Here is a 26,358-nt window from a genome sequence, read left to right on the forward strand (position 1 = left end):
GCATTTTGCAGTGCCCGCTCAGAATGCTCATCAACCTCAAAGGCCAGTGACCATAAGGAATGGAGAAGGCAGACACGCAAAAAGAGATGCATGACGTATCAATCAACAATCCCAACAGGTTGACTGATGCCACAGCTTCACAGCTGGAATTTAAAGATTATTATTTATTTTTGTTATTCTGTTCGTACTTAGGCAACCAAACTGCAGTTGGAGGCCCTCTGCATATTACCTGAAAAACTAACAATTTGCACTACAAAGTTCAACATCATCTTGTTTCATTAAGCAGACAACAATAGAAGCGGTATTATAATTTGCTTTATTTTTCTTTGTTTTTAAAAGATATGTGCCCTTCTACAAGTGGAATACTAGTAGCAGTAGCACAACGTAAGCACTTTAACTTTACAGTCCTAACTAGAACCCACACAAGATGCAGCTGAGGCCTTCTGAGGTAATGTTTCCATCTTTTTTCCCCTGCCACAAATGAAAGTTCTACCTTCTTGTCAGAATTAAGATAATATCCATACCACCATACTGCTATCCTTCACGTGAAGGATTTTAAAACTATATTTAAAGACTATTGGGAAGGATGTAGGAGACAAAGTGTACGCACAGTGCACAGACCACACACTGAGTATAACATACACCAAGTAGAATGACAGTGAGCATGCAACAGGATAAGCTGGCGTGCACAATACAGTTTTTAGCAGAAACAATCTTGATGCTAGCCACAGGATGCAGAAACAGCTGTGCACCCCGTCTAATAAGCCTTGGCTCTTCACAAAGCTGATTAGCTCAAGCTGGCTGTTACACAGCTGCAGGTTTTTAAGGACCCACATTGCATTGGCCAGGGATACCATAGAGAACCCTAACTGTGCTCAGCTGTGTTTATTGAATTCCATTAGAGGCTGAAAGCTGGTTTTTGCTGTACTGAACTTCACTGAGTTCAAACGTCATGCTGCTCTATCCATTGAGGTTGGTTGTTCCAGTGACAGCTATTTAACCTAGGTAAAAGTGAAGAGCCTTCATGTCAACACATGCAGATCTTGCTTTGTCATCTTAAAATGCTTACTTGAAACCTCTGCTTACTCTAGTTTGATTGTTACTCAGAGTAGCACTTAGGATGAGCTTATAAAATTTTTAGTCAAACTTGCCTATAAGAGTGGCTACGTCGGTTTTGGGAAGACTTACTGTGATCTTACACCAAAAATCAATTTGAAAAGTCTGTTCATAAGTGTAGGGTTAATGTAAAGTACAGTTATGTTAATATTATCTCTATATAAAGCCTCAGTTACACCATTTGTTATCTTTTGTCTGGGCAACATTGTCTCCTTTCTATTTCAGAGCATAAATGCAATTTAACTCTTAGTTTTCAATTTCTGCAAGTGCAACAGGATTTTACCAATAGTGATTTAAAATTGCATTTTCCTCTGACTCATAGATAAAAATTATAAAAATTAAAAAATAGAAATTATTTGAGAAGCTCAAGCTTATCAGAAAGAATATAAAAAAGCACTTTTCCATTTGCTGATGCAAGAACTGGCAAAACCATGAGTACTTAAACTTGAATATTAGGTATTCCATTGCTTAGTTCTCATTTCACCATATAAAGGGTAGCCAGCTTATCAAGAAATAAAGACTGACATTTCAAGCATTTCTAAAACATTTTCCATACACTAAGTTCAACTCATTTTTAGGGTATTGTTATAACAAAATAGACTTCATTAATGTAAAACATTTGTACAATTCTTCTTGTAGGTGAGTGCACTCACTAAGTCCAGACTATGTTGTATCTGGACTTCTTGGATTCTTGACATCTGGGTTTTATGCTTGAGTGCCACAAAATTCCTGCATATACTGATGCAAATAATTCAGATTGCCTATGTCTCAAATATTCAATTCATCAAATAGCCTTAAACTCTAACCTACCACCCAAGACATAGTGAGATTAGAGATACTTATTTAAAGGTGAATTAAAGATCTGCAAAAAATTTAAAACGCTAAAATTGGGTTTTATTCCCCATCAATTTTAATTTGTATCTAAAGCAAAGAAATTTATCCACCTACCCCTGCAAATATTCCTTCCCCTAGTAATCCATTCCATAATCTTTTTTCCATCACAGGGCTTGCAACACTGTTCCACATCAAATGCACATTTGATACTTCAACTGCTTACCCTGTCACCAGACACAAGGTGGGTACCATTTGTACTCCAGTTTAGGACTGTAATTTTGGTGTTATGAGTTGGTGGCACAGCATGGTGCTCCTTGTCTTGTTTGTTAAGTATCGTAACTTCTCCAGTCTCCCAGCCTGCTGCAAGAATCGGCCTGGAAGGGTGCCAGGAAAGTGACGTGACCTGAAAGCTTTTCTCAACATGTGCATCAGACACATGTTCTCCCTGCAAATGGAAATAAAGTACAGGCTCAGTACAAAGATGAAGCTAAATTTTCAGATTTGATCTTTTCCTGTGATAAAGGACTGATATGTAACAGAACATCTGGTAAGACATGTGAAGTGGCTACACAAAGTATTTATGGATATTTTGTGTGCATAAAAATGTGCTACGACATGCAGTACACCCATTTGAAAATAGCCTGTGAAAACACAGTGGTATTAAGGGATTGCCTCTCTCTGCTTTTCAAAGCTATTCCTCAACCCAGCATGCATGAAGAGCTCTCACTGAATATCAAACTCTTATTCCTGTGTGAATGATAAGAAGGCTTCAATTACATTTCAAGGTAAAAAACAAAACAAAAAAAACTTTTACAAAGAATAAAGGACTTAATTTAGAATATGGAATAATCTAAACAGTTCTTTTAAAAGCAGGCTTTCCTTTGTGCATAGTTTGCTGTATTATTTCAGGCAAATCATTTAACCTCCTCGTGTATTTATTTTTCTGTTTGTAAAATTTGGATGACAATTCTTAATAATGCTCTTTGAAAATTACGTATTTAATAGACTACTTATTAACAGAGTTAAATGTTTCCAGTACATCTGCTGCTAGATAGATTATACTACCATTTCCCTAAGTAGCACAGATACTTTTTTCCCCTGGAAATGATGCACGCTGAAGTGCTACACAAGCCTCTTGTGTAAAACTTATCAGAGTAGGCAGAGCAAATACCTGTCTACAGGCATAAACCATGTTAGTAAACAACACACTCAGATGGAACAAGTTGGGTCTAGCAAATCAGTTCAGGCTCAAGATGGAAGAATGATTTTTTTTTATTCATACTTCTTAGTACATTTCATTCACTTAAAGTTTTTTTTAGAAAAAAAAGCATGAAGGGTTTTTTATAAAACACGTGTAATCTCATAGCTGATGAATCCGACATTTTCAAAATAGCACAGACAATAATTAAAACATAGAGATAGGGATTCAAGGAGCATAAGTAAACCTGCAAATATAATACAAAATTGAAGTTTCAAAACAGCAGCATGTTATTAAGCCCAAAAGCAAAGTTGCTGATTACTCACCTGTTCCAGATAGATATCCACACAGCCCCCAGATGCTGTGCTGATGGAAGCAACTGCCAAGAGTGGATGGATTGAGTGCCACGTTATATGAGACGGGGAGGCAACTGACTCAGGAGCATCTACTCGATGATCCACGTACACAGCCATAGCATCAGGAGCTATCACAGACTGCAAACCTGCACAAGGAAAAGAAGTGGTTGTAACAGGTCACAGAATACTAAAAGTTGTTCATAAAAGAAGCTACCACATCACCTTCTTAATGTGCTCTATATAGAACACAGAAAAGGCTAAAAGGTTAAAAAATGCTGAGGAGTACTGGGCCTTGTAGCCCATAGATCCACAGCGTGCATAGACTAGCACCTGGTCTCTCAGTGGCTTGTACTGCTTTACTTCAGAGAATTCTGAAGTAATTCGGAGTTTATCAAAAAAGGTATTTCTGGTACTTCATATCCGAAGATGTCAACGTAGAGAGTGATCTCAGGTTGTGAAGCCTCATACCTGAGCTTTTTTCAAAGTAAGCTTTAACAGTTGTCACCATTTCAGAGCTTGTACTGTTGAAATTACTGGACAGATTAGTTTAACTCATTCAAGACCACAAAACCTGTCTGTATCTGAAGGAAAATAATAAATTATGATTTTTCAAGAAAAGAACCTGAAAGCAATTCTCTTTTTAGAGTTCTTTCTCAGAAATGGAGCAAGTCACTAAACATTTAAAAGTTTATACTTTGGGATTTGTGTTGTATGATCTCATTGGCATCGGAAAAAAGAACAGCTGAGATAACCACCTCTTAAGCATCTCATTTATTAACAAACAGTATCAAAACCTGAAAAATAAAAAATTCCTGGTAAAGGTTTAAGTGGTTCCCTTTCTTGGGAAGGTTTTTCTTATGGACAGCTAAACCACGAGCTATTAATCTGTAGGAACATGCACGTACAGCAGTTAGATTTTCCTAGGTCATCAATCAGACCCCAATTCAATAGAGATTCTTGAATTACTCTCCTTACTTCAAATATTCCATCAGTGTTTAAAATAAATATTTTGTTTTAAGAGGGCTGTCTTCCCCCAGAAAAGAAAAATTAGATTCAGCACCTTCAATTAGATAGGTTAGAAAGGAAGGCAACATTTCAAAATAGACTGGTAGCTTTGTACCTTGCCATTGACATTAAGAACACGAAGTACCACTGAAATAGAAACAAGCACACCAGCCTCATAAGGTGCAGTTTGATCTTTCAGCAAAATCCATTCATCCTTATGTTCACGCTCATTCACAATCATAGAATGGATTGGGTTGGAAAGGGCCTTGAAGACCATCCAGTTTCACCCCCCTGCCATGGCACGGATGCCACCACCCGATCAGGTTGCCCAAAGCCTCACCCAGCCTGGCCTCGTACACCTCCAGGGATGGGGCACCCACAGCTGCTCTGGGCAACCTGTTCAGTGCCTCACCACCCTCTGTGTGAAGGATTTCCTCCTAACATCTAACTTAAATTGCCCCTCTTTCATTTAAAACCATTCCTCCTTCTCTCATCATTATCTGACCAAGTAAAAAGTTGCTGTCCATCCTTTTTAAGCCCCCTTTAAGTATTGAAAAGCTGCAGTGATGTCTCCCTGGAGACTTCTCTTCTCCAGGCTGAACAGCCCCAGCTCTCTCAACATTTCTCCATAGGAGAGGTGCTCCAGCCCCTTGATCATCTTCGTGGCCTTCCTCTAGACCCACTCTAACAGCCCCACATCCTTCTTGTGCTGGGGGCTCCAGACCTGGATGCAGGGGGCTCCAGACGTGAGGCCCAAGTGGGGCCTCACAAGGGCAGCACAGGGGGGCACAGTCACCTCCCTCAACCTCCACATTTGTATAACAACACGTATAGCACATGGAGCTGGCTTCATTACCACCTTCCCCCTCAAAAAAACAAACAACAACAACAAAAACATTCAAGTACATATTGGACTGTTTTTCACCTTTATTTCACATTTTTGATAGTTTTATTGAATCTCCACATCTGTGAAAATACCGTACCCATTCTAACACTTTCATTCCTGCTTCATTGTAGTTTAACAGGGAAAAAGTTGGTCTACATTTAAGTAAGCATTATACTGGCTCAAAAGTTATTTGAGAAATTCACTTCAGATTTAAATAAAAATTTGAGATGCCTAAATAAAAACATCTGGTAGGAAATAGACTTTATTACTCTAAATCGTACATCTGTATTTCCTTTAAGGACCACCTTTTTCAGTTTCCTGTTCATTGCATCTGTAATAGCAAATATTTCTTATTTGATTATTCAGTCTCCCCCAGAGAGGGAAGAAAACAAGTTTGTCGGTCCCTTGACAATTCATTAATGTGTGCATCACACCACGTTGTCTGCCTTACTACATACGTGAGTGTCCACTTAATCCAATTAGGAGAGCTGTATAGCTAACTGTCCCATTTGGAATTAAGTACACACATTTAAGAGAGCAGACTGGCACTTACTAAAACAAGATTCAGTGATGCTGTCATCACTGACAATCGCTAATATTTTTTTGCCATCTCAATAGCTATGCAAAATGGTGTAGTAGATTGCTGTATGTAAATAAATAGTCTACAAGTGGATTACACAGCAGCATAAAGAAGTCACAAAGCCAGCATTCATTATGCTTGCTTATCCCCATGTTTACTGCTGCTTCAGTCTCATGCATTTACACTGACAGTTGCCTCCTCAAAGAAGTCTTCTCAAGGAAGAAACACAAGAACCACTTTCTACAAATGTTTCTGGCACAGCACATCTTATTTTTTTCATGGTGAAAAAGAGAGGAATTTCTGACAAAGTTCAGCACTTTGAAGATCGGTGTAGAATTTGATCAAGACCAGACAGCTGATCTCTTTAATAGAAGATATAACTGACCGACACCTTCCAACCAATCCACAGGTGCTTCATAAAAGTTATGTTAACATACAGTCAAAAGTAAAGAGATTCAAGGTCATTCCCTGCTCCTGTTCTTAACCGGCCAGACACAAGCCAGCTCTCGACCAGACACCGTACACCTGTGCTAACACGGCTCTGTGCTCAGGGTACCAAAACTTTTGGGAAGTTGTATTTCAAGGTTTAGTAGCTCACACGTCATACAACATCAACACAGTAATGTGGTTTCTGGACTAAAGCAGACCGGTAACTGGCTGTCTCAGAGCATGGGCAGAGGAGCTGTGTCTGTCTGTACCTACCGACTGAGGCACTCACCAGGATTTCACTAGGTCTCCGAACAGTTGCACACACAGGGGAAGATTAGCCTTTGGTATGGAGTGGTTTTCCTCCAGAAAAAAAAAAAAAAAACAAAACAACTCACAATTCGTTACTTACAAGCTGACATAGTGTTAAAGTATATTACAAGCCAAACAGCTTTGATCTGTTTGGATTTTCAGGAGCCCAGGTAAGCAGGCTCGAGATTCCTCCCGCTACAAATCCCAGCGTTGTGCCAGCACGCACGGACACATCGCAGAAGACAGTCATCTGCGCTCCGATCCCCCACTCTGATTTAATTTGAATGTAATTGTGCTGTTCTGCTTTTGGTGACAATTCTTAAAAAGTTACTTGTGCCCTGCATGGACACGTTGTGAGCACGTTTAGAGACGAGCCAGGCTGACAAAGGCGAGGTTTGCTGCCCTTTGGCACGGCGTCCAGCCACAGGCTCAGCAGAAGCCCAGCAGCGGGGGGCTCACAGGGCAGTTTCAGCGCGCACCGCAGCGCTGCCCCAACCCTCGGGCACCTTTGTAAAAAGCAGCGCCCCTTCCGCGACCCCCCGCCCGCCAGAAAGGCGAGCTTTAACTTTACAGCGCTCACAAGCGCCGCTTTCACCCCCCCGGGGCCCGCCCGAGCCGCCCCCGCGAAGCCGCCCGCGGCCCCCGAAGCCGCGGCCGCGCCCCCCCCCGCGAGCAGGCCCCGGCCCGGCCCGGCCCGGCCCGCACCGCCCCCCCCCCCCGGGTCCCCGCCGCCCCGCAGCCGCACGTACCCGTCCTCAGCAGCCGGGCCCGGGCCGAGCCGCAGCGCGCTCCCGCCGCCGTCTCCCGGGCCGCCCGCGCTGCGCGGCCCCGCGTTGCCGTGACAACGGGGCCAGCCCGCCCGAAACGGCCCCAGAGCGCCCCCCGGGCACGGCCCGCTGCAGGCCTGGCAGCCCCGAGGCCGGCCCCCGCCCCGCCGGCAGCCCCAACCCCGCTGTAAGGACACGGAGGTGCCCGAGCGCGCCCGAAGGGTGACAGAGCTGGGGAACGAGTCCTAGGAGGAGCAGTGAGGGACGTGGGGTTGTTTAGCCCAGAGAAAAGGAGGCTCAGGGGAGACCTCATCACCTTAAAGGAAGCTATCAGGAATCAGTCTCTTCTCCCACATACTAAGAGATGCGAGGAAACAGCCTTAAGTTGCACCAGGAGAGGTTTAGGAAAAATTTGACAGGAAGGGTTGTGAAGTGCTGGAACGGGCTGCCCAGAGAAGTGGCTGAGTCACCGTCCCTGGGGGTCTTCAACAGCACTCAGATGCAGCGCTCAGTGACCCGGCCGAGCAGTGTCCTTGGCAGGGCTGCGTTAAAGGGTGGACCAGAGCATCCCAGAGGTCTTTTCCAGCCTAAGTTATTCCATGATCTAAAACCCCTGACCAGCTATGCTCAGGTGACCATTTCACAGCTTTCACAATTACCTGGTTCCACTGTTACACAACTTTCTGCCTAATACCTGAACTACATACACCTGGTTAAATAGCCTTTAACAAAGTTAAATTCCCTGCCCTATTACATCCAGCAGAGAAGCCCTGCTATAGACCATTTATGCTTTAAAATAAATAAGAAATAAGCAGAGCATCCCAGGATACTCTGGCCTTCCCTCACCTGAGTACTGCCCTCATGAAAGAGGCCTGATCACTGCAGAGACCCTGAGGCCCCAGGACACACAAAGAACGTGCTTCGGCAGCACAGTCACAGTGGATCTTAGCCTTCCCTCTAAGGGCTTGACCTCAACTGCCGAGAAAAAAGTGAAGCTGTGATTAGGTGACCCCTATTTAGTAAGACATGAAAGATTAACAACAGATGTCTGACCTTTGGTTTAAATCCTCTTACCTGAATGGGAAAGAACTGCTTTGCCAACAAAAATCATCCATTATCATTTGCTAGATTAAGGAATTTAAGAGCTTTGTATGAACAAATGAATTATGAAATGTAATAGCTAAGGGACCTAAAAGGAAAATACAGGATAACATCTTCTATGTTGATGGTTTTTAAGGCCTTTGAATAAGTAGTTTCATATTGTAATTAGTGTAATAATCATGTACTTGAGATGCAAAATTGAGACCACCACAGACAATAAGTATGCAGTGCACACAATTTGTTATTCGTCTTAAAATACGCAGGATGCCCAACAAACCAAGTTAGTGTTCTTGCCTAGTCCAGAGAACAATGGCAACGAACAGGGACTGTTTGCATTTTGTATCTGTGCAGGTTTGCACAAGCATGATCATGGAGACCTCCCTACCACTAAAACAGAATGAAGAAAAGTTCAAGTGTCTTTTGACATCTCAACCTTCCCCTTCCCTCTCAACTCTCGTCTAATGTCTTTTTATTCAGTCTCTTTCCTGGACATTTATGCACATAGGCAATTTTACACCATAACCGTCTACTTGAGGCAATGGGGCTATTCAAGCACATGAAGTTATTTACATACACAGAGAATGGGAACGTTCAACTCTGAGCTCCGTGAGGAACTGAAGGCACCTTCACATGTTTTTGCAAAGAACCATGGAAATGAACTACACGGCACTGTAGATGCAGAATGCATCATTTCCTGTCAGTAATGTTAAATTTGGCTGTGGTCAAATCAAGTGGCAAGAATATTTGATATAAACCATATGATCTTGCACCACGTTCTAACAAGACTGAAAAAATACTCTCAACAAACTAACATGTAAGTTTAAATACAAAGCTTTACAGTTGTGACAAGACCATTAAGCTATTTGGCTCTTCTTGGTTTAAGAATTCAATTTGTAACAATATACTTGTTACTCATAGCTATGCTTTACAGCATATTTAGAGATGACAAAGCCCGAGGCATGTTTAAATTTAGCTCACTGTCATGAGAGTTACTTGCAACACTCTCCACAGGAGCCCTGCCTTCCACAATTTACCTGCTATCATAAAGGTCAAATGGCTAAAGCATTGATTCCTAAGCTACAGATTATGAATTTTTCCTCAACGGAACAGGACTAACGCATCCTACCCTGCTAGGATATTCAGGAAGTTTTAAAAAGATGGATATCCAATATTTTTTCATAAATACTTTACTAATAGCTATTAAAGAAAAATCTCATACAAAAATTTAAGATTTTTGGAAATTATTTGCATTATCAGTTAACATGAGATTGCCACATCTAAGTGCCAAACAATGGTCACTGGAAAACAGGACAAAAGACTTCATGCACTAATCTAATTCAACCCTCACTTATTTCATCCATCACTGAATAAAGCTTCCTTAATCCTGGAGATCATTTACTAAGCAAAACTCACTAGCCCACCTAATAATACCTATATGAACTCAAACATCACAAGAAGACTTCAATTTGGGATGATGACAGGCCTTCCCAGGAGATTTTATATTTATTGCTTTCAGTACATCACTTACAACACTGAAGAAGAAAAAGCTGATTAAAATCCTGCAGTGGTAACAAAGGTGCTGCTAACCAAGCACCTCAGCAGCACGCTCAGCCTGCGGGCCCCCCTCAGCTCAGAGCCTTCCAGAAGCACAGCCACCATTTCGGGATGACCCAGCCTCTCAGCAGCTCTGTGGGCAAGCCTCCAGTGCTCAGCTCCACTTCTAGCGCTGTTCTTTGTAAGAACTCCCATAAAATTTGCAAGAATTGGTCATTTCCTCAGTCCCCACCAAACCCAGGCCTCGTAGGGACGCTCAGCACCAGACCCGCTGGCACAGCCCCTGCTGGTGCCAAGGCTTTGCCAGAGGCACGGTGTGCTCCGGGCCGAGAGCAGCCCCAGGTCCCCCCTCCGCACCCCACCTCCGGGGAGCAGCGGGCACCCAGCGCTGCGCCACCAGCTAACAGGGGAAAGGGCTCCGCAGCGGGACGGGCGGGCACGGGGCAGCCCCGCAGCGCTCCACCGGCAGTGACCGAGCACCGGGACGCTGCGGTGGAGAAGCACGGCGAGCGATGCCAGGCGGCGGCCTCTCCCCCTCTCCCCGCAGCGCCTCTCAGGGGCTGAGCCGCGAGGCCCTTCCCGTTCGCCGCGGGCCGCCCGCTGCCAGAGGGAGCCCCGGCACCAAGCCCAGCGCGCCCCACCCCTCTCCCAGCTCCTCACTACTGGAAGCACCTCCTCTTCCGGCGGAGGCTATAAATACAGCGCCGCATGCAAATCAACATCTCTCTAGCCAATGAAAACCCAGACACCGTCCATTAGCCACCCTTCTAGCCAATCAGCAGCCACCTCGTGGGGCCGGCCTCTCCCTCGGCCGGCCCCCAGCTGCCGCCTCTTCCCCCGCCGGACGCCGCCGTCACCCTCCCCGCGCCGCGCGCCGATTGGCCGGCGTCGGCGCCGCGGCCCCGCCTCCCGCCTCGCTCCCGCGTGCCGCCAGCCAATGGCGGCCTTTGTTTGGGGTCCCGCCAGGGGCGGCCCGCCGCGCCCGGCCAGGCCCGGCGCAGGCTGAGGAGGAAGCGGAACCGCGGCGGAGCCCAGCGCCCCGCGCCCCGCACCCAGCGCCCCGCGCCCCGCAGCCACCCCCGGCCCGCCAGGGAGCCGCGGCTCCGGCTCGGGGGCGCTGAGGCCGGCCGGCCGGCGAGCGGCGGGGCTAGGCGGCCTGCCCCGGCCGGCGGCAGCGCTGGGAGGGCCGCTGGAGGCCGCGGGGGTCGCGGGGCGCGCCGGCCTCCGCCCGAGCTGGCGGCTCTGGGGCGCGGCCTGCGGGTGCCTGGGGCTGCGGGGGGCGGAGGAGCCGCAGCGGCCGCCGCCGGGAGAGCCGGAGCGCGGAGGCTGCGGGGCGGCGTTGATGCGGCAGGTAACGCTGCGGCCACGGCACCGGGGGGCGGCTCCGCGGGGCCCCCGGGGGTCCCTGGGGCCGGAGCCCCCGGCAGCGGGAGGGGGCGGCGCTGGGGGTGCGGGGGGAGCCGGGGTTTTGTGAGCGGCGCTGGGCGAGGGCGTGCGGCGGTGCGGGGAGGGGGGGGGGGGCGCCTGAAAGCAAAAGGGAAAGCGAAAACAGCGGGTGGGGGGGGGGACGGGGAGAGCCCCCGCTGGAGGGTTTGGCCAGGATGCTGCCAAGGGGGGTGGGTGCTGGGGTGGCCGCCCTGGTGTCCTAACGCGTCCTGAGGCTGCCCCAGAGCCGTGTGGTGCTGGGGGAGAAACCCTTCTGGCAGGGGTTGCTGGGGGGAGCGCAGCAGCTGCGTCGTCTAACTTGCGGGAATGAAACTCAAATTGGGATCAAGGAGGCTTGAGTCCTCTCAAAGTTAATATTTTTTTTTGAGCACAAACTGTCAGGGTTTGAAGCTTTCTGTCGCCACAGCAACTGAAAATATTGTGACTTTTTTACATGGAGAAGACTTCTGTTGGTGATCGGGGCTCCATCAGGTTCCATATGAAGTTTTAATATGAACTTAGATTTGCAGTTCAAACCAGCTCACAGGGCTTTTCACAAAGAATGGAGCATTGCCCCACATTGTTCTGAGCTGTTAGGTATGGTATTGCAGCTGAGGGCTGTTAGAGGGAAAAATAACACTTTAGTAACAGGAACAAAGCCCGCACACTGTAACGACACGCATCCAGGTGCCCTGTTGTGCTGATGCACCTGGCTTACTTTAAAACACTCCATCCTGGTATCAGCCCGATCCGTTGCAATTCCATCATTTTATTAGTGATATTAAGAATTTCCTTCTCCCACTGGCATTTATCTTTGCCCTTAATTAAAGTTGGACTGTGGCTTCCGTGCTGGCGATAAGGCACTGCGAGCGCCAGTTCTCCCTTCTGCTGCGGAAGGGTTTCTTTCTCAGAAGTTGACTGCTGGATCTGGTGCCAGGCCCGTTTTTACACTCTCTTCAAAAACTGCTGTTGGCTTGTAGCAGATAACGTGGTTTAATGCCTGAAGCTCCTGTGCGTGTGCCCGTGTCTGGGGTTGTGTTCCAGGTCCCCCCGTGCCGGGCAGGTTTCCGCAGGTAGCGAGGCCACCCCGCATGGCACCCAAATGGCAGCCGGGGCGCTGGGCTGCTTTGCTCGCTGCCTCTCGCAGGGTGCCGAGCGCTGTCCCGGTATCTGGGGGTGTAAAACCCCGCAGCTGGCCCCGTGGAGGCGAGGGGGGGCCCTTCGGGTGCCCCCCGAGCTGAAAGCGGCGAGAAGCGAGCGAGGGGGCTGCGGGGGGCCGGGCCCCTGCCGGGCCGTGCCGGGCTCGCCGCCGGCCGGGCGCTGCTCGGGGCCGGCTGCCCGGGGCCGGCTGCCCCCTGGGGAGGGCCGGGAGGTGCGGGGTGGGGGCGGAGGGGAGCTGGCAAGCTTGGTCGCCGTGGCCAGTCCCAGCCCCAGCCCCAGCCGCACACACACACACACAGGGAGGAGGAGGAGGAGAAGCCGCCGCCGCCGCAGCGAGGAGCATGGAGCCCCCCCCCGCGGCGGGCCGGGCCGGCTGGGCCCCGCGGGGAGGAGGCCGAGGAGCCCCCCCCGGGCCCCCGCAGCTTCGCAAGGGGTAGGATGGGGGCGAGCCCCGGCCGCGCTGCCCCGCTCCGCCGGGCCCGGCGGCTGCCTCGCTCCCTCCCTCCCTCCCTCCCTCCCTCGCCGCCTGCCGAGCGCTTCCAGCGCCCGAGTTGGCCTCGGCGATTTATTTTATATATATATTTTTTTTTTCCGCCCGAGGCGGCCCGAAGGCCTCCGGGGGGCTGCCGGGGGAGCCCCGCAGCCTTTTGGGCCGCTTTGGGGGGGATTCCCGCGGGGCTCTCCCCTCCCGCCCTCGGCACAGGTTGTTGGGTCGGGACAGCAAACGAAAGGGGATTTAGTAACAAACAACGGCGGCCATGTTGAGAGGAATTTCTGCAGCTAAACTTCTCCCCTCTCAGCCCAGGGGTTTCTCCCCCTCTCTGGTGGGCTCCCCGGCCTGACTTTGTGCCCCCCTCTTTTCTTTCTCTCCTCCCCAACAGGATGACGGTGAAACTGGGCGAGAGCAGCGGGGAGGAAGGGGTGAAAAAGCTGGGCAAGAGAGCAGGAGGAGATGAGGAGTCCCTGGAAGAAGAAGGGGCAGGAGGAGGAGGAGAGGCAGCTCCAGGCAGCAGCAGCACAAAGAAAGAAGAGAAGATCATCAACAGCAACACTAACAGCAGCCCCTCACCGAACCCCAGCTTGGCCCAGGCCCCGGCTGCCCTCCAGCCCTCCCACAGCCAGGACCAGCATCATTTTCTCAGGTCCAGTGTCAGACCTCAGAGCAAGAGGCTGAAGAAGGATTCTCAGGCATCCTCTTCAGTTGGCAGCAGCACTGCTGTAAAAGGCAAAGGTACTGTATTTTGGAACCCTCAGAACACGCAGGCGAGCGGGGTGTGGGTCACTGTGTTTGGGGGTTGTCATTCTCCTCCTGCAGATGCCATCTTTTGTTTGGTTTTGGGGAAGGTGTTCTGGGGCTTGTTTCGCACAGTAGCTGAAATTTTCTTTGTGTCCCAAGGCTTCAGCTTCTCTGCTGCCCACTCTCCCGTTTGCACTTGCAAAAATGGAGGGATTTGGATGTGTATGTGGAAGAGGGAGAAAAAAAAAAAAGCCCTTCATTATTGAAGCAAACCTTTAATTCCTGCATTTTGTCTCTTGAGTTTTAGGAAATCTCTATATTTTGGTTAGGAAATTAGACTCTAACAAGCTGTGTAATCAGGTGGCTGCACTCTGCATTCTGTCATTGAATAATAACAAAATATTAAATGGGTGGTAGTTTTAAAAAAAAAAAAAAGGGAAAAAAGCTAACCACAAGATATTGATGATTTCTCTCATTTCTGTGACTGTTTTACTCAAGGAACTATTTTTGAAACAGTTGTGAAATACACATATTGAACTATTTGTTTCCAAGGTTTTATGAGTCACTAGTACTGCATTACTGGTTCAGAACAGTTAAGGGATTTTCATGCAATTTGATGTTTTTACTTTTTTTTTTTTTTTAATAAGGTTGCTCTGTATATATCTATGTATGCATATTTTTACATACGTATACATGCTTTTTTTCACTTTAGCATTGAGGATGAGAATATGTTTTTTTCAAAGCTGTTTCTTCCTGAAGTAGCTGGAAAAGAGCAAGGATATTTGAATATCTTGGTGCTATTGTGTGTGCTCAGCAGTTACGGGCAGACACCTGGCACTGTAGCGGAGCTGAGCTTGAGACTAATTTTGGATACCTTGCACAAAAGTTCTTGTGTTATTTTCTGTTAAGTTTTGAAAAGAATAACACTTGTCGATTTCTTTAAGATTTGAAATAGCAGAATTTATTTTTGTCTGCTGAAACTAAATAAAACTCCACGTAGCATAAATGTATATTGAACGTTACCTCACTTTTTTGGTCCATTACAGTGGCATGCACTTGCTGGACTTTAGGTAAACACTAAGAATTGTGGCAGTGTTGTGTTGCAGTAAGAAAGCAGTGTTTTACACATTGCCACCTTTTAGTTATTGCCATATAATGTAAAAAATATTGAATTTAGTTGTTTCATAGTATATAATTGAATATTTTCAATACCTTTATAAATCCTCTATAATCTCTTAAACTTTTTTGATCTAAGTGAACACCTTCCGTGTGTGGTGTTGGAGGATAGAGCAGAAAGGCCTGCGTAAATTTTCTCCCAGCTGCATTAAACCAAATAAACAAACAGATGGAATACCCAGGAGTCTTTAGCTACAGACAATTATTTCAAGGGTTGTAAGTAGCGTTAAATGGGAGGAGATACTCCTTTGGAATAAACGTTACCCATAATGGCCAAGTGTAATGTGTGCATTTGCAGTTTCATTGCTTTGGAAGTGCGTGCACATGTGAACAAAATACGCGCATCTTGCACATGTGTACATGTATATTCATATTTTTGTATTTGTACATAAACATTCACTTATGTTTTAGAGGAGTGGAATGATATTTAATGAGGTGTATTGATACAGTTGAAAAGCAGACTCTGTTTTGCAATTCAGATCCCAAAATAACTATAATAAATGTGTGTATTAATCATACATGCAGAACAGGTTTTAATATTTCAGTAATTGGTCATAGATAGGCAATCACTGTACCTGACTATACTGTCAGGTTTGGAGAAACTTTCAGTTATTGGGGGAAACGGTCACTGGTAGAATGACAATTAAGCTTTCACATTTTGAACTGTAAGACCAGCCACAGCTTTGCCTGGCTGGTTTAGATGTGAATGTATTAAAACTGATACTTCTGATATGGCTGAGATCGTAACTGTGAGATCTTGGAGAACAGAGCCATGGAGTGGAATCCTTTCTAATTGGAGCTCTTTACATGCAGAGACGCTTTCCAGGCTTGTCTGGATTCTCCCTAATGAAATGTTTTGTGCTAAGAAGTTCTAGGGGTTTGCATTCCAAGTGAAGTGTCCCCCAGAGCTAGCTTCCAGTAGGGAACAGGTTGAATAGTGAAGATTACCAATAAGGATTGTACAAAAGTCCTTACACTTGCTGGCCCACCAACTTTCTCCTCCTCTGTAAGTATAAAAATGATGAAGAGCTCAAATGCATTTGCAATCCTTTGTATCAGCTCCGAAAGTTGGAAGCTTTTGCATTTTGCATGGCACAATCAAGATGGTGACTGCAAAGGTAATGGTGCCATGGGCCAGCGGGAGTGTCAAGACCCTGCTTACGTTTGGTTTGGTGAAACCAGAAACTTGGTTGTGTCGTGATCTTTCAATAAAGCTACGTCACCCTTGAAATTATATTAAAGTGGTCCTGCCTTTAGAATATGTGTATTCTAAAGTGAAGTCTCTTTTGAAGGCTATTATTAAGGAATGTGATCATTAAAATTAATTTCTTTCAAATTGTAGTTACACAGCAGGCATTGATTTATCCCAATCATGTCTTTAAAAGCCATTTGAAAATAGCAGTATTTTCTAACAAATCCCTTATAATTTTTTTTTGCATTTATGCTTTGAGGGTACTCTATTGCAGCAAACAAATTATTCTCAAAGTAAACTTCATTGCATGCAGCAGGAAAAGTTTGCCTGCTCAACAGCTGCGGACTTTCTGACTTTATCTTACTATGGTTCAGAGAGGATATTTAATAATAATTCTCGAATTCTGCCTAGTAAAATAAATAAACACACTCCTAATTTTTGGATCTCCCTGATACAATGTTTAATTATGGATTTCTTTACTTTTTATTTTTGGTTTTTATTCTGGATCTTTGTGTACCATTGTTACACTTTAACTTTAGAGCAAAAATGACGTAAAAATATTACAGTAAAATAAAGTTTGAGAACTGTTTAGCTTCTAAAAGTCACACCATTTTGATTGCTAAAAGGTTTATCAAAGTTTCTGTGCAAGTATCTAAATATATGTATTTTTTTTAGAATGATTATCTTATTTTCATATCTTGATCATCTTTTTATTATTTCAAGTTCATAATCTATGCTCTAAACAGTGGAAGTAGTGGAAGAGCTTGGAAGTAAGTCTTTAAGTAACTTTTGTGCACGAAACCAGAGAAGGAACCTGAAGGATTGGTGGGGTGCAGTCAGTTGATTGAGAGCTCAAATGCAGGAAGGTTTTCTGAGGGAAAAGAAGCAGCCCCAATATAAGGTCACTGAAGAAAAGGCATTTCTAAGAGTTTACTTCTTAAATGCTGATAGGCCACGCTGTTGCCACAGGTTTTAAGGTGTGTTTTGCGGCACTGTGAAGCAATGAGTGGTGAAAACGTGTGTATGTTGTGACCACGTTAGTAAAAGTAAATGCAGACTGTGTTGCCATCGTATGCTGTAGATGTACTAGGAACTAAAGTAGGGCGTTCTCATTTTCATGTTTTTATTCGTTTTCTGAATGCATAATGAAGCAGGGAGGAAATAGTAACAAAATCTAATGGTGACGAGCTGAAGCTTGAAAGCGTCTTTCATGCTGTTACTCTAGACTTATTCATAAAACGTGTAATAAGCAGTTTTCTTTAAAAATAAGTTACTCAGCTGAAAGCATTAATTGAATTAAAACATTCAATCTTTGGGCATTGCATAAAACTCACTGGAAAGCAGTTCACAGTTTGTTTTGGCCCAACAAAGTTGCATGTTCTGTAGTATGCGAATTAAATTAACTACTGGGTCTTCCTGTGGAGAGGCTGTGTAGACCAAGGTACCCAGTGTATGTACTCGCAGTATGATTTTATAATATCTTTGCAGATTTGTATGCTGAAGAATGTATCGTAACCTGCATGGGAAATGCGATTCCTCTAGCATTATTTCTTTGGGGAATGAATGACAGTTTTAAAGACTGCTAGCACAGTCCCTCATTCTAATATTCTTCTTAATTCTATCAATCTCATTTCCTGTTGGTACCTCTCTTCCCGTCCTAAACTGAGGTGCTTTCATTTATGCTTTTTTCCTCCCTCCCTTCCCTTGAAAGTGGCTCAGAAATTGTGCAGAGTCTCATTCCACACTACGAGAGGAGGGTTTTGTTTGGTGTGCCCTATGCTGTAGGTGAGCTTTGAAAGGTGGCTGCCTGCAAGGCACACGGCTGCACAACCACATAGTTCAGCGAGAGCCTTGTACAAGGTGCTTACAATGCATTCTTCTCTTTAAGGGTGTTTTCTAATGGAAGAGCAAGAGAATGAATTACTTGAGGTGGGGGAGTAACCAAATTTATAATAAACCACCATTATTTTTTACAGTCATGTTTGGTTAGCTCAGATACAACTTTATTTGATTGCTTGAATGTGCGCTGTCCATAGACAAGTGAGCCTTCAGTTCAGTATGGCAGTATAGTAACGTGTGTGTGTTTATATACGTATATATTTATACACACACGCACACACATACATATGTATCAGGAGTGTAGACTCCTGCTGCTAACTGGCACTGCATATGATTAAAAACACTCGACTATATCTTGCTTTTGCAAGTCTTCAAAATAGTAAGAGATGGAAGAAGCTAAATTAATTTGTCTTTGTAGGACATTGACATGTTTTAAATAAAACTTTGGATGTTAATTCGTAAGAGGAGCATAATACGGTGTGAACATACAACATGGCTGTACTGGATCAGCCTTCCTAGGAGTCCATGCCATGTGCCACAGAGGCATACAAGGTCGAAACCCACTTCCCAGTTAAAATGTTAATCCTCAGACTGAAGCATTGACATGCAAGGAATGTATTGGTATCTCTCCTTCTCTTGTCTGTATTCTCTTCTCATCTACAGTTCTTGGAGAGGAAAGCAAATTGGATTTAGCTGCAGCTTTGTTGGGTCCTTCCATGGAACAAATGGCTTCACTTAAATTCCTGTCTATCTGATGCATTTCTTCTCTGAAGTACATGATGTAGTATCTAACTTCGGAAAGATACATGGCTAAAAATGGGATTTGTTTAACAAATGACCAGGAAGAAAGTTGGGACATGTCTTGGCTTTTTTTCATTAAAATTGAGGAGTGGATGCTTACCGAGGAATGCTCTGCCGTGAGAATAGCAGAATGCATTTGGAAGCCATCTGGGAACTCTAGATTATTAGCACCCTGTCCAGTTCTGTTGGCAACAAATGTTTTGATGTACATTTCCAAAGACTGCTAAGCACTAGTACAGGTTTGTGAGGGGGAAAAATACTCAAAAGCGTTTTCTACTGTGGCCTTTTTAATGGCAGTCTTTGCTCAGAAATGCTTTCAAAGATGGTACTGTATAGTTCAACCTTGTTACTGGCTTGTATAGAATCTAAAACAAGACAACATGCTGTGAAGGAAACTTCATGTCATGGTACAAGTTGGCATTTGCATCCTGTGCTTTGGAGAGGGAGTTCAGTGTTTTACACTCCGAATTTGGGTGACAACGTGCAAGAATCTGTGAAAGCATCATCTCATTTGTAAAGGTATTTCCTAGTAGATGTTCCCCTTGCATTTGACTGGTGACTCCTGAAGAAGTTCACATTTTGCAACTAACCCTTTAGAACACCAATGAGGAAACTGGACTGCATGTTGAGACACATGAGTGTAGTGGGGATTAACTGCTGAATGGCAGCCTCTAGAATCTGTAAGATACTAATCAGCTGGCATCTAGGAGCTGATAGTGTAAAATTGAAGAGTAGACACAAAGATGCTACCTACAGCCTAGGAGGATGAGTAGGCAGAGTGAGGATAACGGTCTTGTCTTTGTCTTGTCTGCAGTGATCTCACATAAATGTCTGTATGTAGATGAAGCACCTAACCGGGTTGTTTGAGTAAGCTCCCCTCCTCTCCAGCAGTTTTGCAGCATTTGTGGGTATGGCTGGCCTTGATGGAACTCTGTTTTAATGTGTTAGTTAAACTTTAAATAATCTGTTGTTGGGGTTTAATGATGATTATCATCTGTCATTACTGACAGGATGGAAACTTGTTAGCTGTTTTGCCTATTATAAGAATCTCATACAGTAAGATTGAAACAATGAATTTATAGGGTGAGATGTAATAACGTATGACTATTTTTACTTTTGCCTTTATCCTCAATTGTTTTATAATGTTATGTTTTAGAATACACTGCATTCCATTTCCTTACTGAGATCCAGTAAGCTGCAGAGTGGATCGTGGTAATGCAAGGATAGATATTACTGTGCACAGTAGCAAGGAAGATACTGCAAACACATGGTAGAGCAAAATCCTTTGTTCCTGGAATAATTGAGTGGCGTGTAAGATCTCTGTGGAGGTAACAAGATATTAGAATTTTTAAATCTTCATATGTTACTGTAAACATTTCTCTGGACAGTGATTTATTTGTGCTTAAAACAAGAAAGAATGTGATGAACTTCCCAGGATTACAATTTGTCATTCCAGGACTCTGTCTTGTAGAAGAGTAAGTAAACCGAAAGGAATGAAGGAGCAGTATTGAGCTACGCAGCCTTGGTAGAAGCCAGATCATTGGAGTCCTTCCTTAGCATGTCCTGAGGGGAGGATCCTTGATAAAATTGTTCTTTTCATTTCATCTTTTACATGCAGCTAAGTGGAAATCCTCTGAACTTTATAGTCTCACTAGAATTTAAAGTCCTTTCTGATAGTTTTGATAGTCCTTTCTTAAGTTTCTATTAAAAACACTTCATGAAAACTTTGTGTACCAGTTATGCTGTACAATCTTTAGAAAATCCTAGATAAAATCTGTACTTACAGCGTCTGACCTTAGGTTTTTACTTGATCATGTATACACAGATGATTAAAAAAATACATCTATATACCTATATCTATCCTATCTAGATCCCTATATAGATAATACCTATACGTAGATAGGTATAGATGTATATATTATAGGTGGTTCCTGTAAACGATTTGCAAGAAAGTTAGGTCTGCTATCAGAAGAGTAGCTGCACGGTAGAAATCCGTAGATGTCTTGTGATAAAGATGGTCTTTTGCACTGGGAGCTTGCAGCAACAGGATGTTGTTGTACATTGAGGTTGAAGACTGATGTATTCACCTTTCTTGGCCAGAGATCTTAAACACTGAGATCTGTATTTCTTTCCCATGCAAATTGTCATATTCCAGTCTCACATTTACAGGGTGAAGAAACAATTCTCGGTCTGACAAAGAGCTGTTTATCTTCTCAGCCACCCGTTAAAGTGTCTCAGATCTTTCTAATTATTTTTTGAAGACTTGTCTTCGTAGTATCAGAAATAAATTGCTTAACTTTGTCTTTGTAGTATCAGAATTAAATTCCTTAACTTTGAGTTATTTTGTGATGAAGGTTTTAGGAAATAGAGGAGGTTGGTTGGTTGTTTTCCCCAGAAGTTGTTTTAGGTGAATTTTCTTATAGTTACGTGATTCTATTTCATGCTTTGCCTTATTTGCTTCTTTGTGGTGGCAGTAATTTTCTTTGAAAGGATCAAATAACAGTTTTTGGAAATAAAAAATAACTTTAAAATGGTCACAATATCATAATATGTATCAGGTATATACTTATTGCAGGAAAAAAGTGCTTTCATGCATTTTACTCTGTTCTAAATGTTTTCATATATACTTTGTTGCTTGAACATACTGCTGCTCTAGGGTTTGGAGCAGTGTGGTTTTGTAGTCTCAAGGACCTCCTTTTGAAATGCAGCTGAGTAGTTACAGTTAAGATTTACATACAAGTCCTTCAAATCTTTAAATCGGAGCAAGCTTTTAAAAATTGATCCTTCTGATACTCTTTTTTTATTTTAATATAATTCAAGATTATCGAACTGGGATATCCTAGCTATGTAATTAACACAGACTTTGTCAGGTATGCAAACTGCTTCAGATAACTGAATTTCAAAAGATAACTGAGCTGAAGCCAAGTGCAAGGTCGTGCACCTGGGACAGGGCAAACCCAAGTGCAGATACAGGCTGGGCAGAGAATGGCTTGAAAGAAGCACCGATGGAGAAGGACCTGGGCATGTTACTTGATGAGAAGCTCAACTTGTGCTGGAAATGTGTGTTTGCAGCCCAGAAAGCCAAATGTATTCTGGGCTGCACCAAAAGCAGTGTGGCCAGCAGGTCAAGGGGGGTGACTGTTGCCCCATGGCCTGCTCTTGTGAGACCCCGCCTGGAGCCCTGCGTTCAGGTCAGAGACCTCCAGCACAAGGACATGGACCTACTAGGGTGGGTCTGCAGGTCACAAAGATGATCAAAGGCGTGGAGCACCTCTCCTATACAGACAGGCTGAGGGAGTTCAGCCTGGAGAAGAGAAAGCTTTGGAGAGACCTTACAACGGCCTTCCCGTACCTAAAGGGGGCTACAGGAAAGCTGCGGAGGGACTCTGTCAGGGGTGTAGTGATAGGACAAGGGGTAATGGCTTTAGACTAAAAGAGAGTGTTTAGATTAGATGTGAGGTTGAAATTCTTTCCTGTGAGGGTGGGGAGGCACTGGAACAGTTTGCCCAGAAAAACCGTGGGTGCCTCATCCCTGGCAGTGTTCAGGTCCAGGTTGGACGGGGCCTTGAGCAACCTGGTCTAGTGGGTGGCATCCCTGGCCATGGCAGGGGGTTGGAACAGACAATGCTGATAAAGGCATTGTTCCAACAATGATCAACACTGATAAAAGCAGCCAAATCCGTATTCTCAGAAAAATTGTAGAAAATGTATTTTTGAAGTGTAAGTTATTGAGTGCTTACATTTTCATGGAAAAAATTGAGTGCGCTCCATTGGGTTTCTCCCTGGTTTCTGGATTCTGATAATCTGTTACAATGGCAAACCAAATACCATGCTTGGTTTGATTTCTCTTGTGAATAAATCACATATTTAAGGTTGGTTGATAATGTTTGTAATGATTAAACAGTCTTTTGAAGACTTACCATTCCAGAGGTGATTTTAAAATATATTTTATTCTTTGGAATTAACGTGTGGGGAATCTTGTTGCGTCATACATAGCTATTGAAGCTTCCAATCTTTCTTCACTACTTGCAAATTCCTGAATCATTCCCTGAGTGACTCCCTGAATTAGGTTCTTTGGGGTGCCAACAACTGACAAACATAAAATCAAGATTACATTTCTGTGCCTTTCTCCAAAAGCCACGTCAAAATCTGTGTTACAAAGAGGGACTGGGACTTGCCATCATTCGGATAGCTTGAATTATCCTTGTAATTTTCCCAGGTGGACGTAGTTCCTCCCTTATATGTTAATCCTCATAATGGTTTAATATTCACACCAGTCGTGTTTTTTGCAGCAGCAGATAATGGAGGATCTGCATCTGGCGGCACATCAGGAATTCCTGCCAGCAATCCTACTGCAAATTCCAAGTCAGCAGCAAGAAACCTGGGCTCCTCGGCTGGAGAGAAGGAGGAAGGAAAGAAGGTCAGACGTCAATGGGAATCGTGGAGCACAGAGGACAAAAATACTTTCTTCGAGGGACTGTATGAGGTACATGTAGTGGAAAATAACCAGCTTAGATGGCTTACTTTGGTATGTGGGTATTCCTAAAGAATGTTGATTTAATTGGGATTTGCAAGAGCACCACCCCTATGCATATATTGCATTTGTTTGTCTGTGCATATGTGTGTCTATGCAGTTGGCTATACAACAACTGTGGATCAAAGCCACCTTTCAAAACTGTCAAGTTTTTTTCTGAAATACATTGGAAATCCATGTGAATTTTACTCATGAATGTTAATAGAACCATAATAAAAAATGTTATTATTTCATGTATGAAGAAGTCAAGTCCCCATCTCAACTTTGAAAAGCAACACGCTCATGCTGTAATATTTGCAAAATAAGAAAATGCATTTTCTTTTAAACTGTCGTAGACACTGCAGTGTTTTGGGGATAAGCAGGCTTAAGCCATTTCAGTACTAGGGTTGAGAGACAAGGAAAAGTTAGGTCATCTCACTTTTTGTCTCATATGTTTTATACAATATGTTCCTGGATGTCCTGTTCTTACAATTATTTTTAAGAGCACTTCTGTTACAAAAACAGGTCCTAAAGGGGAAAACAAAATAAATGCTTATGGGTTTATTTGTTTGTTTGTTTGTTTTTTGGGTTTTTTTTAGTGGTAAGTGTGATTCATGTGTATATTTTGTGGAAAAAAGTGAACAATTAAACTGTTTTCTTTTAAGTCCCTCCATCACTGAAAGAACGTTTGTTTTCCTGCTTCGATTCATTTCATGCTGTTACCTTTCAAAAGAGGTTGTCATACTTTGTAGTCATACTTGAATCAAGTATTTGAATTTTGAGGAATTTCATGATACAGGAATTCAGTGGTAATGTTCTTAAAATTATTTTTTCCTTTTTTTGGACTCCAGGGATTTTATGAGAATTAAATAATTTAAGGGGACACTTAACGTGCCTTCTTTTTACCCTGAGAATAAGCTTCTAAATAACTTAGTGTAAAAGGGTGTTTTCTGCTTAAAAAACAAAACAAGAAAACAAAAGAAATAATCAAAACCTAACAACTCTTCCTTATTATTTGAAACTCAAATTTTATACCGCTAATAACCTGAATATGAAATTCACTGTAAATAGAAATGAAGCTATTAAATATAACATTTGCCCAAGTCAGAAGTGAAGGTAGGACAAAGGAGAGGAAAAATGCTGCAGAAAGTGAAGAAAGCTAAGTGAGAAAGTCAGTATTTTCAATTCTGGTACTCAGTGCATTTAAGCAAAGGTGTCTTTTAAAAGGTTTTTAGCAACTTATATTTCTTTATTTTGAAAAAAAAAATCAAGAAAATATAATTTCTTTGGTATCTATAATACATTTTATATAACATAAAGGAAAACATTGTCATTCCTGTGCTGTTGAGTTCTGATAACGAAGACTTTTGTTTATGATCACTGAGATCTGATTTCTCTCAAGAACCTCAAAATCCCGTGTGTTGTTTCAGTTGTCCTATGACAAGGGATAAGTTTGGTTATGAGTATTTAGATTTGTTTTACTTATTCTTCAGCATGGAAAGGACTTTGAAGCTATCCAGAACAACATTGCCCTGAAATACAAGAAGAAAGGCAAGCCAGCAAGCATGGTGAAGAATAAAGAGCAGGTCCGCCATTTCTACTACCGCACCTGGCACAAGATTTCAAAGTACATTGACTTTGATAACGGTTAGTATGCAATGAAGTGGGCTTAGTGTAGAGCTCAGTCTTGTGAGTGTTGGAGTCCTGCCTTTTAGTGCCATAGTGGAGGGTAGGAATGAAGGAAATGAAAAAGTAAGTACTGAATAGGATATCTGTGAATATGATGTATGTTTATTAATATGACCCTATTGAGGTTCTTTTTTTTTTTTTTTTTTTTTTTTTAAATACTTACTAAAAATGGTACTAGTGTCATTTCTTTTATATTAGTTTACCGCACCATAGCAACCTGGCCATGAACACCTCTAGGGAAGAGGCACCCACAGCTGCTCTGGGCAGCCTGTGCCAGTGTCTTACCACCCTCTGAGAGAAGAATATCCTCCCAACATCTAATCTAAATCTTGCCTATTTCAGTTTAAAAATCATTCCTCTGTGTCCTGTCACTATCTATTCGAGCAAAAAGTTACTCTTCATCCTTTTTCATAATCCCCCTTTAAGTTTTGAGAAGCTGCAGTGAGATCTCCCCGGAGCCTTCTCTTCTCCAGGCTGAACAGCCCCAGCTCTCTCAGCCTTTCTCCATAGGAGAGGTGCTCCAGCCCTCTGATCATCTTCGTGGCCTTCCTCCTCTGCACTCACTCTGACAGCCCCACATCCTTCTTGTGCTGGGGGCCCCAGATCTGGACGCAGGACCCCAAGTGGGGTTTCACAAGGGCAGAGCAGAGGGGCACAGTCACCTCCCTTGACCTGCTGGCCTCTCCTCTGTTGATGCAGCCCAGGATGCAGTTCACCTTCTGGGCTGCAGGTGTGTTTTGCTGGCTTGTGTTGAGTATTTTGTCTGCCAGAACCCCTAAAACCTTCTCCCTAGGGCTGCTCTCAGTGAGTTCTTCTCCCAGTCTGCACTCGTGTCTGGTATTGCCCCCACCCAGGTGCAGCACCTTGCGCTTGGACTTGTCAAACCTCATTAGGTTCAGGTGGGCCCACTTCTCCAGCCTGTCCAGGTCCCTTTGGATGCCATCCCTCCCTTCTGGTGTACCAGCTGCACCACTCGGCTTGGTGTCATCTGCAAACTTGCTGAGGGTGCACTTGATCCCACTGTCTGTCATTGATAAAGATACTACACAGCACCGGTCCCAGGACACATCCCTGAGTTACACCACTCATCACCTGCCTCCACCTGGACACAGAGCCATTGACCACAGCTCTCTGGCTGCGTCCATCCAGCCAATTCCTTGTCTGCTGTTTGGTCCCTACACTGTCAGTGC

At 44.1% G+C, this 26,358-nt stretch overlaps 2 protein-coding genes across 4 annotated transcripts in view; one reads left to right on the top strand and one right to left on the bottom strand.

The window, feature by feature from the left end:
* IFT140 (intraflagellar transport 140) overlaps positions 1-7,512 on the bottom strand; it is a 73,339-nt gene extending 65,827 nt beyond the window's left edge. For both annotated transcript variants that reach the window (XM_032197365.1, XM_032197364.1), the window contains exons 1-4: positions 7,463-7,512; positions 6,694-6,764; positions 3,475-3,650; positions 2,174-2,395 (exon numbers count right to left, since the gene is read on the bottom strand). In XM_032197365.1, coding sequence (XP_032053256.1) covers positions 2,174-2,395; positions 3,475-3,621 — 369 coding nt within the window. In that variant the 5' untranslated portion in view covers positions 3,622-3,650; positions 6,694-6,764; positions 7,463-7,512. The remainder of the gene's footprint in view (positions 1-2,173; positions 2,396-3,474; positions 3,651-6,693; positions 6,765-7,462) is intronic.
* Positions 7,513-11,441: 3,929 nt separating this feature from the next.
* CRAMP1 (cramped chromatin regulator homolog 1) overlaps positions 11,442-26,358 on the top strand; it is a 39,546-nt gene continuing 24,629 nt past the window's right edge. The window contains exons 1-4 of one of the 2 annotated variants that reach the window (XM_032197594.1): positions 11,442-11,486; positions 13,603-13,952; positions 23,259-23,452; positions 24,973-25,126. In XM_032197594.1, the coding sequence (XP_032053485.1) occupies positions 13,604-13,952; positions 23,259-23,452; positions 24,973-25,126 (697 nt within the window). In that variant the 5' untranslated portion in view covers positions 11,442-11,486; position 13,603. The remainder of the gene's footprint in view (positions 11,487-13,602; positions 13,953-23,258; positions 23,453-24,972; positions 25,127-26,358) is intronic. The other variant, XM_032197595.1, reaches the window with a different exon arrangement.

This window comes from Aythya fuligula, chromosome 15 (assembly GCF_009819795.1).
Source record: "Aythya fuligula isolate bAytFul2 chromosome 15, bAytFul2.pri, whole genome shotgun sequence".
Classification (NCBI taxonomy): Eukaryota; Metazoa; Chordata; class Aves; order Anseriformes; family Anatidae; genus Aythya; species Aythya fuligula.